The sequence below is a fragment of the Marmota marmota genome, unplaced genomic scaffold, assembly GCF_001458135.2.
Source record: "Marmota marmota marmota unplaced genomic scaffold, marMar, whole genome shotgun sequence".
In the NCBI taxonomy this organism is placed as follows: Eukaryota; Metazoa; Chordata; class Mammalia; order Rodentia; family Sciuridae; genus Marmota; species Marmota marmota.
This window is the reverse complement of record NW_026000101.1, coordinates 8,486,455-8,497,973: the sequence shown is the minus strand read 5'-3', so window position 1 is coordinate 8,497,973 and position 11,519 is coordinate 8,486,455. Positions and strand designations below refer to the sequence as shown.

Sequence of the window (11,519 nt, the reverse complement as noted above, 5' to 3'; positions counted from 1 at the left end):
ATTAGAAGCAACAGTGTCTGTGTGATCAGTGCAGGACATTCCCCTGCTCTATCCCGCTGAAGCCATGCTATGGGACAGCCCTAAGTTCTGCTTTGGCTGGAGCTTTGAAAATCACTTACCTTGGGAACCAACACTGTGTCCTATCTGGCTCTCTTGATCACACAAAACAGCAAGTGACCACAGCAGCTTCACGTGGAGCTTCCCTGTTTTTACCCTATGCAATGGCATGGCAAGGCAGCTGTTGACAGGCACAATGTCAGAGAGACTGTTAGGAACAAAGCCTTATGCTTATTTCTGTTCCCCGGAGCATCCAACTCAATGCTGAGCACATACTTATTTCTTAGTATTTCATTTTTGATGTAAGAGACTAGCTATGCTCTTTAATAGTTTACTTTGTTTTGGGGGGTTGTTTAGTTTACTTTGAAAAATAATTTTAGCAAAAAGATAAGTAACATTTTTTTCCTATTTGTGAATATCCATAAGCATAGGTAGAAAAACCAATGAATTTCTGTTCTGAGAAAGTGGTTGTGTTAAGGAGCTTTGAAGACAAGTGTGTCTTTTCTGCCATCTAGCGGCAATAGAAGATTATAACATCTTAGAGCTTAAATTTTAAACTCAGGACTTGCACCTGGGTTTAAGGAGAGATACTTGACAAATAAAAACTCTGCCACAATCAAATTTTCTATTGGAAAAAAGCATCAAATGAAGATTAGAATTTATTGCATAGGAGACTGTATTTGTTTGCGAGGGCTGCCATAATAAAACCCCAGATGCAGTATTTCAGAATTCAGACAGTAGAGGTTCACAGAGCAGGCGAACGCAGACTTTCCTTGCCTGCTACCTTGTGCCAGTTTGCAGGAACATAATCTTTGTGATGAAATATTCATTCACTAACAAACCACTTTTTGGTCACTGCTGCACTCCACTTACTGTAATAGTAATATACAAAACAGACTGAGACATCTGTTCCACAGACTAGGTCATCAGGTGACACAAGTGAGTCAGACCTAAAGGATCTATTTAAAAGAACATATTCTGCCTTTGCTATTCAAGTCTCATTCCTCTGTGGTTACTCTTTCCACTAATATAGCTTCATCCCACCCCCATCCATTTGGATCTTCTAGTGTTTAGATCTCATTTCCCATGACTTTCCTGGTTCAGGCTGTAAACTACTTTTTGTTCCAATGATTTATTTGACTCCACTTCTTTTACTTTGTTCTTTGGAAATGTGTTTTATACATATTTTTATTATTATTATTCTGGCTTCTGCACTATCCTTAGAGAATTCTGACCAACTGAAAATTATACTGGGAAGTGAAAAAGATACTACATTATCAAAACCCTCCCACCTTGAGTTCCCTGTCAACTGGTTTTGAGACAATGCCTGCTGTCTAGGTGGAAAATGCCGGGAAAATCACAATTCTGTGCACTCCATTTTCAACAATGACTAACTCCAGTTCTAGAAAAGCACAAGAAAATTTGCTAGATGGCTGTGCTCTCTGGTACCAAGGGAGAAACTTGGAGAGCAGATCAGTATGAATTTTGGTGGCTTGGTTATCTCACAGAGCCCAAAGCCTGTCCCCACATTCAAGTTACTAGCCTTAAAAACAGACTATGGGTATGTTCCTGAAGACTTGTGAAATGCTCAGTACGGAATTAGTGCCAAGTCACCACAGCTTCTGACATGGTCTGAATTTTGTTTCTCAAAGGCCTGACCCCGTATCTCAGAATGTAACATATTCAGAGATAAGGTCTTTGAAGAGGTGACTATGTTAAAATGAGGCCTTTAGGGATCTAATCCAATAAAACTAGTGTCCTCATGAGAGAAAGAAATGTGGAGGGAGAGAAAAAGAGAGGGGAGACACAGGCACACATTGAAAGGACCATGTGAACACACCAAAAGGAGACTCTTGTCTATAAGCATGGAGAGAGGCCTCAGAAGAAACCCAGCTTGTTAACACCTTGACCTTTGAGTTCTAGTCTCCAAAAGTGTGAGAAAATAAATATTTGTTGCTTAAGCTACCCAGGCTCTAGGGTTTTATTATGGCAGCCCTCGAAAACAAATACAGTCTCCTGTGCAATAAATTCTAATCTTCATTTGATGCTTTTTTTCCAATAGAAAATTTGAAAGAATCCATGGGTGTCTTTACTTTAATTAGCAATCTTACTTCTTAGAAGTTGTCTTTCCTTTGATCCTGAGTCACTTTTGGGAAGGCAGGATAATCTCTCAGCCAGAATTATATTCACCCAGGAATGAACAATTGTTTTCTCCCTTACCCCACATAGTGATCAGATCACTTCCCTCCAGAATTACCATGCAAGTAGATCCTTCGGCATCTAGCTTACCTGTGCTCTTTATCAATATGTTTTGAGTATTATGCCCAGGAATTTCTAAAGAGAGTCAAAGAGGGCATTACTTAAGCACCTGGTAGGCCACATTATAATCTTGACTGAGAGCTCATTTTAATATTTTCACAGTTCTCTCAAACTGTATTCAACTGTTGTTCCAACTCCTTGAATCCAGTTATACTGTACAATGAACAGCAGATGACGCCCTAGCCCAAGACATACATATTGCTGAATGACATACTGTACCAGATCTCCAAGTCTTCCCATTTGATTAAAAGTTTTAATTTCAGTCTTAAGTCATTTTCATTCCCATCTCCAAATCCCACCAAAGTGATTTATTTAAAAATTCAAGATGTGTTGATATTGCTGTTCCACTGGTAAAAATCTCTCTTTAATACCTAAAGTGTTAACTAGCAAGCCCTTTAGTCAGCATGGACTCCGTCATGTGACAATTCCAGATTTACCCTGGGCCTCTTTCATGACCCAGTCACACCAGTTTACTTATCTTTTCCTAAATACAAATGACATTTTACAACTTCAAGTTTAAATACATCCTATTGTTCCTGCCTGGAATGTTTTTCTTTCAGTTGCTCATTGGGCTGCTCTTAACTTTCCCAGTTTAACTCTGGTAGCAGATCTTCTGTGATGTTCCTTATAAACCATTCCTAGACCATAATGAAGTTCCACATGCACCTTCGTGCCTGAAAAGCGCTTCTACCATTGCATTGTATGTTCCTGATTAGAAGGAGGGGATGCCCAGAGAAAGGTTTGTATCTTTCTTTCTTTTTTTATTTATAAATGACAGCAGAATGGATAATAATTCTTATTACATATATAGAGCACAATTTTTCATATCTCTGGTTGTATACATAGTATATCATACCAATTCGTGTCTTCATACCTGTTTTTGGATAATAATGATCATCACATTCCAACATCATTAATTACCCCATATCCTCTCCCTTCCCCTCCAACCCCTCTGCCCTATCTAGAATTTGTCTATTCCTCCCATACTTTCTCTTCGTATCCCACTATGAATCAGTCTCCTTATATCAAAGAAAACATTCGGCATTTGGTTTTTTGGGATTGGCTAACTTCACTTAGCATTATCTTTTCCTAAATTTAGCATTATCTTCTCTAACTCCATCCATTTACCTGCAAATGCCATGATTTCATTCTCTTTTATTGCTGAGTAATATTCTGTTGTGTATAAATGTCACATTTTTGTTATCCACTCATCTATTGAAGGGCATCTAGGTTGGTTCCACAGTTTAGCTATTGTGAATTGTGCTGCTATAAACATTGATGTGGCTGTGTCCCTGTAGTATGCTGTTTTAAGTCCTTTGGGTATAGACCAAGGAGAGGGACAGCTGGGTCTAATGGTGGTTCCATTCCATATTTTCCAAGAAATCTCTATACTGCTTTCCATATTGGCTGCACCAATTTGCAGTCCCACCAGCAGTGTAGGAGTGGACGTTTTTCCCTACATCCTCGCCAACACTTATTGTTGTTTGTATGCATAAAAGCTGCCATTCTGACTGGAGTGAGATGAAATCTTAGAGTGGTTTTGATTTGCATTTCTCTAATTGCTAGTGATGATGAACATTTTTCGTGTATTTGTTGATGGATTTTCTCTAGCACCTACACAGCATTTCAAATTTGGTGCCCATTAATTGATTTATTTAAGAGCAGATATAAAGCAGGAGAAACATAGTCTTTGGTTATTTGCTTGCTTGAGTTGTTTTTATTTTGGTTTTTGTTTGTTTTTTAATTTGGTGGTGTTGGGGGCATTGGGGTGGGAATATTAGAAATGTTGGTTTTGCAATGCCTGGGTCATTTAAGCAAAAGGAGCTCTTTAATTTAACCGTATCTGCGACCACTGCTGGCCTCACCTGGAGTTTCACTTGTCAGAGATGTGCCCATGACAAGCACGTGTGGTTAGACTTTATTTATTTCCTTAGCACCATTGCTTTTAAGGGGGTCATTTGATTTTGCTTCTGTATCTGCTAAGCTTTCAGCTTGTTTTTCCACCACCAGAGATGGGCATATAGTGATAGCATGCTATAGATTTATAATTTTACTGCATCTTCCTAATGCTCTTTGTACCACAATAGCATGCCCATCTCTCTGCTTTAGATGACCTAGGCTTTCTGTGAGTCCTCAATTCTAGAGCATACAAGTCAATATATGCATATTGAGGTCATCTCAAGTTCAGGTCCAGACCACTCTCCATCACTATAGTCCAGTACCTTTAATCTTCCTATTGATTCTTAGAGTGGACAGCCAAGATGCATTTCAGATGTTCCTTCCTGCTCCTCCTCAGTTCTCTCTGCCCTCCCTCAGTGCTGGACCATCTCAATTTGAAGTCTTAATCACCTAATATTTTTCAAAGAGATTTGACTCCCTATTTTATTAGCATTTGGTTATCTCTTATTGTTTTCTTTTGTTTATACTCGAGTATTCACAAATATTCACATAAGTAATTATTATTTAATAAAAGAATATACATATACATAAAGAAATTCTATATGTTGTATAGAATAAATACATAATTTTATATTTTAAATATGTATACACTCATAAATTTATTGGTTCTAATGCAGTCCCTATGACTGTAAGAATGTGCCATTATATAGCTTAACAGATGCTTATACTAGTGAACATCAGAGTTCAGATATGGCACAGTTGAAAGAAATGTTGAAGATAATCTTTTTCAATTTCCTCCAATTAGATAGAAGAAAGAAGACACTGAATATGGAGATATGTCCAAGATGAAACAGTTCTATATAGTCAGTTTAAAAACTGAATCTTGTCCTCCTAAGATCAAGAACAAGGAAAGAATATCCACCATCTCTGTGTAACATTATATTGAGAGCCCTGCCTAACACAATTAGGCAAGAAAATAATTAAAAGGAATTACAATTGGAAGAAAAGTGTCATTATTCAAAGACTACCAGACTCTGAATGCAACCAACTAAAACAGGTATGGAAACTTCTAAGGAACCCACACAATAACAAATAAAATTAATAAGACAATTTACCAACCTATCAGTATGTGTTAGAACACATAAATCAGCTTAAGTTCTATTTACCAATAACAATTAGAAAAGATTTCTTTTAAAAACTATTTGCAATAGAATTAAACATGTAAGAGAAAATGAACAGAATATGTACAAGGTTTTTATACTGAAAGCTACAGGACAGTGTAGACAAAATTTAAAGAAGTTCTACAAAAATTAGAGGTAACTTATTTATGGATTTTTTTTAGCAGCTGTTGCTAAAACAAACTATATATTCACCTCTTACATTATATACAACTTTCAATTTGAAGTAGAACACAGACCTAAACACAAATGTTTAATTTATAAAGCTTCTCGTAAATAAAGCACTCATAATATTTATTTTACCTTGACGAAGACAAAGCTTTCTCAGACAAGTCTTCCAAAATGTCACCATCAAGAAAAGAAAAATTCACGGGGCTGGGCATCGGTCGGCGGCGCAGCTACGGTCGCAGACGAGCGCGGCGCCCCTGAGCGTGGCCCCGGGGAAGAGGTGACGGCGGCAGGGTTTAATTTCTAGAAATCTGGACTGGAAACAGAAGCAGCAGTTTGTATAATCCCAAGAACTTGCTTATGCCAGGAAGCTGTAAGGGCAACATGAATATCATTGAGGAGATCTAACATGACAGCAGGCGGGGAGAGATCAAGTCTCTGACCTCTTCAACTGCGGGGGCATAGGGAGCTGTAAATTGTATAAATGCTGTTTGCTCAGGATCACTAGGCAATGCTGAGCTGACGTGGATCTGGGGTGTACAGTCTGGGCCCCTCAGAACACACACACCGAGCCCGGATCGGCTGCATCCAAGCTCCGGGTCGCCTGCTTCTCGNGAAAAGAAAAATTCACAATTTATAGTTTTTTAAACTAAAAACTTTTACTCTTTTTGTTTGATGCTAGCTCAGATTTTTAGTAGACATTCTTTATCATGCCATAAAAATTCCCCTTAGGTTTTGAATTTATAAAATTCAAAAACAGATTTTGCTCCTGTGCATTGTGGATATGTGAATTTTTTACCTCTGTTCTGATAAAATTATATAAGTAATTGAAGGATAGTTATCACACTGGCATTCCCTTATGGGGTCTGGGCTCACTTGTTCATGATAAAATATTTTTTTTGACATGATGGCATATGGCATATTAATTTGCTGATATTTTGCTGAAGATTGGTTAAGTCTGTATGTATGAGGAATATTATTGAAAAATTTTCTTTTATCCTAATATACTTATCAAGTTTGGCTGATAACAAGTATATTGGTCTCATAAACAAGGTTTGCCCTCTTAGTATGGAAATCTTTCCTTTGTTGGCTGAGTTTGTGTATCTCTAAAGGTATAATATCATTTATTCATCATTTACATAATTCATTGGTAAATCATTCCAGGTCTGATGTTTGCTTTGTAGAAGTTTTTAAGTATGATTTCTTTACTTGTTATAGATCTATTCAGATTTTCTATTTCTTGTAAGTACTGCCTTGCAAGAAACAGCCATCAAGTCTAAGTTGTTGAATTTATTGGAATAAGTTGTCAATGATGTTCCCTATTCTCTTTTAAATATTTGTAGGAAGCATAGAAATATCTCTGTTTTATTTCTAAAACCTTTAGTTTGTGCTTTTACCTTTCTCTTGATCAGTTAGCTAGAGGTTTATTAATTTTATAAATCTGTTCAAACTTTCAACATTTGACTTTATTTTTCTATTGCATTTTGTTTTCTATTTCACTTATTTCTGTCCTTTATTATTTTTTTCTACTTATTTTGAGTTACTTTGCTCTTTTGCTTTTCCAAACATGTTTTAGTTGAAATCTTACACAATTTACTCAAAATCTTCTTACTGTAATCACTTAACACTGTTTTCTTCTTTCTAAACAGCACTTTGGCTTCATCTCAAAAATTTTGATATATTGCATTTTCATGTTCATTCAGTTCAAAATATATTTTAGTTTTACTTGTGATTTCTTCTTTGACACATTGTTTAGCTGGGAGCGTATTAATTAATTTACAAATATTTTGGAATTTTCTACTTTTGATGCTGATGTTGGTTTCGAATTTTGCAAAGAACATTCTCTATGTTTTCAAGGTTCTGAAGCTTACTGAGACCTTCTTTTATGAATCAGCATATACTATATCCCAGTGAATGTTCTATACTCACTTGGGAAAGCTTTTATAAACAGAAATTTTTCAATAGTATCTTATAAAGTTCAATTAAATCAATTCATTTGATAAGTATTTTTCAATCTTCTAAACCACACTAAGTTTCTGACTACTTACTCTACCAGTTACTGAAAGTAGAAGTTAGAATACCTAAATGTGACTTTATATATTCCTTTATATATACCTTTATATATAGTTGTGAATTAAGGCTATTTATTGCATAGATGTTTAATGTATTCTTGATGATTTCACGCTTTTATTATTTATTTCTAGGAATGCTCCACTCCTTGAAGTTAATTGACCTATTATTAATATGGTCATTCTACCTTGCTTTCATTTAGTCATTGTCATTTTACTTTTTTACCATTGATTTATCTATGTCTTCATTTAGAGAGTAATTTTGACAATAATATAAATATGGGTCTTCTTTTTCAAACTAGTCTCTTTCTCTTTGGTTTTGGTTTTTGGTTTGGTTTTTGGTTTATTTGTGCTAAATATTATTATTAATATGTTTGTTTGTGTCTATCTTCTTACTACCTTTTTCTCTTCGTGCCTTCTACTTATATGTTGTTAGGAGCAGAATTAGTTTGATATAAGCTACTGGGCTATAGGATTTTGCAAATTACTAGAAGTCAGAAGTCTGAGAGTTTTCAGAAGATCTGAGCAGATGCGAGATAAGGAGAATAAAGAATCAAGAATTACTTCTAGTTTATTGAAGCAAGTAAAAAACAAAATAGGTAAAAATCTAACACTCAAGTACTTACTATATATTTGTTGATCTACATAATTTATCTCTACTAACAAACTCCCAACAACCCTGATAGAGAAATATTGTCTATTACCCTTTTATGATTAAGCAGCATCTCAGTGAGGATCATCAGCTTGTGCTAAATGAAAAACATGAAATAGTGGACTGAAAGTGTTTGCCCCACTAAAGGCCATGTCTCCTGTGAACTGCACTGTTCTTGAGTTAAAGAAGTGAATCATATGCATAATCCCAGGGTCTTTCAGGTTATATCCCCATGGGAGTGAGTAAATAAAAGGGTCAAAGGATGCATTCTGATTGCAAATACCAGATAATGATGAGGGGATTTGGGGTTGTGCTTTAAAAATCTTGGCAATAGTTCAAATCTATAGCTTTCTCTGAGAATGAGGACATATTTAATAAGTGGCATAAATAATTCAATAATATCTGTGATTATAGTCTGCTACTCAAGAAGCAAGTTATCAGTCACAATTGTAAAGAGACAAAATTGACAGTTTGTTTTCCCCAAACCACTACACACTCTTAACCATCCATGCCTAATTTTGAGAACAAGCAACTTGTAAACAGGGATTATAAAACTCAGAGAGAGCCTTCGGTGGAAATCTGAAGGATCAAGATGCCTTAATATGAAGAAGTTAACTTCCTAAAAGGAAAAACACTCATTAAAGCAGACGGAGTTGCATTTTCCATGAAGAACATCTGCTCTCATAAATCTTCCTGTTAAGCCATGAGGGGCAATAGAAATTAAGCTCTCAGTCCCCTGTTTTTTCTGGGTTTCCTATCTAGTACAACTTGATCTCGTTCATGTTATGAAACTCTTATTCAATCTAAGGGAGAAAAGACCAATATTATTCATTCTCCTTAATATTAACCAGCTTGACTGATTTTATAACACAATCAGGAGAGGAGTGAAGCCCCTTTTTCTCAGAGTGTTGACAAGAACATGTTTATTACTTGTTTGAATAACACTGTAATCAGACCACATAAACTACTGATTATAATTGGATCTGTGGGACATAATCCCTGGAGTTTTGTAATACTTTACAAATGGAAGGGTAATTTTAATTTGCTGCATTAGTTAGAAACTTCTCAAAAGCAACAAATAGCTTAAATTGTCTTACAGTACCAATGGCTGGTCTTTTGAAGGATGTTTCTACAATGTAAAAGATATATCTACCATGTGTCTCCCACTGTGACATCATCTGTCACCATTTTCCTGGATTTGAAGAGGAAAATCTGAGCTTGTGTCTAAATATCCAATATCTTCAGTGAATTTTTGTCTGTGGAGATCTATTATCTTTTTTTAATCACTGAATCTTCTAAATCATTCTTCACATACCTCTAGGAGTGGCAGAAGAATGTGAACTTGGAAAACAGAACTTTTTCTAAGTAAGAAGACTGTTACCAAACTAGAGGAAGAAAATCATTTCAATGGTTCGAAGGTAAATAGATGAAATAGCTATAGATCAGTTACAAATGCGGTTTTGGAAAAAGAAAGTAAACAAAAGATTGATTCTTCTTCTCTTGTGTTTAGTAAATTAACCCTCCTCCCACTCTGTCTTGATATTACCAAAAACAAACAAACAAAAAATGTTTTGCAGCAAAAGTAACAATCTGGGTTTGGGTCTGTGGTTTTCCTGATTAATTATAATAATGACAGATCATTCTAACATGTATTACAGTACTGTCACCAACATAGAGAAGCATTTAAGCAAGATCACAGATTCATATAAAGGAAAAAATGCCAGAAAATGTGAAGAGGGAATCCTTCACTCTCTATATAATATTTGATGTTTACCTATCTGTGCATCTATAAATGAACATAACATAAAAAATGTTCCAGGAAAATTGGACATCTGTAACAGATTTTTTCTTCCTGGGATTTTCCCATTACCCCAAAGTTGAGGTTATCATATTCATGCTGTGTCTGCTGATGTACCTGAGCACTGTGCTGGGCAATATAATTTTGATCTCTATCACTATCCTGGATTCCCACCTGCACACCCCCATGTACTTCTTCCTCAGCAACCTCTCCTTTCTGGACATCTGGTATACCTCTTCTGCTCTTACCCCAATGCTTGCAAACTTTATTTCAGGGAAAAACACTATCTCCTTCTTAGGATGTGCCTCTCAGATGTACTTCTCTCTTGCCATGGGCTCCACTGAATGTGTACTCCTCTCCATGATGGCCTATGACCGATATGTGGCCATTTGCAACCCCCTGAGATACCCTCTCATCATGAACAAGAGGGTCTGTGTGCAGATTGCAGCTGGCTCCTGGGTGACAGGCTGCCTCGCTGCCCTGGTAGAAACAGTGCCTGTGCTGCAGCTGTCTCTCTGTGGTAACAACATCATCAATCATTTCACTTGTGAAATTCTGGCTATCTTGAAACTGGCTTGTGTAAACACTTCCGTGGTACAATTAATTATGCTGGCAATAAGTGTGTTCCTTCTTCCCATGCCAATGCTGCTGATTTGTATGTCTTATGCATTTATCCTCTCCAACATCCTGAGAATCAGCTCAGTGGATGGCCGAAGCAAAGCCTTTTCAACCTGTGCAGCCCACCTGACTGTGGTGATTCTGTTCTATGGGACAGCTCTCTCCATGTACCTGAAGCCATCAGCTGTAAATTCACAGGAAACAGATAAATTTATGGCTTTGGTATATGCAGGATTAACTCCCATGTTGAATCCTATTATCTATAGTCTACGGAACAAAGAAGTAAAAGTGGCTGTGAAGAAATTGCTAATTAGAAATACTTTCAGGAATGTCTTCATTTCCACCCTCAAATATTAGAAAGAGTGCATTTGTTTTCAATAGGATCTCACCATTATATCCTCTCTCCTGATTTGCCTTGTAAACTTTTTGTACAAATGAATCATTTACACAGAATTAATTATATTTCCAGGATAGTAGCATTTATTGAATATCAATGTAATATTAGACAATTGACTATTGTTTCATATTTTACTTATTATGTAATCTCAGAAGCCAGCTGTGGCATGTCCAGGAAAATAACTCATATAACAAAAATGTAAAATTTAGAACTTGGTAATTTTTGAAATAATTTTTTTCTTAATAATTTGCAATTGTCTTAAGAAAAATTAGATATTTTAAATTAAGTAAATATATGCATATATATCATAAACCACAACATCATCAATTTTCAGCTCTTTATAGTTTCTAAAATATTAAAATCG

General features: G+C 36.0%; 1 protein-coding gene across 1 annotated transcript; it reads left to right on the top strand.

Moving 5' to 3' along the window:
• The first annotated feature begins 10,152 nt into the window (after positions 1 to 10,152).
• Positions 10,153 to 11,115, top strand: LOC107147619 (olfactory receptor 13F1). The gene has a single exon (XM_015492111.1). The coding sequence runs from the start codon at positions 10,153 to 10,155 to the stop codon at positions 11,113 to 11,115; it is 963 nt and encodes a 320-aa protein (XP_015347597.1).
• The last annotated feature ends 404 nt before the right edge of the window (positions 11,116 to 11,519 follow it).

Excerpts from the sequence above, each read along its gene's own strand:
- LOC107147619 (XM_015492111.1), top strand. The coding sequence starts at position 10,153 with ATGTTCCAGGAAAATTGGACATCTGTAACAGATTTTTTCTTCCTGGGA.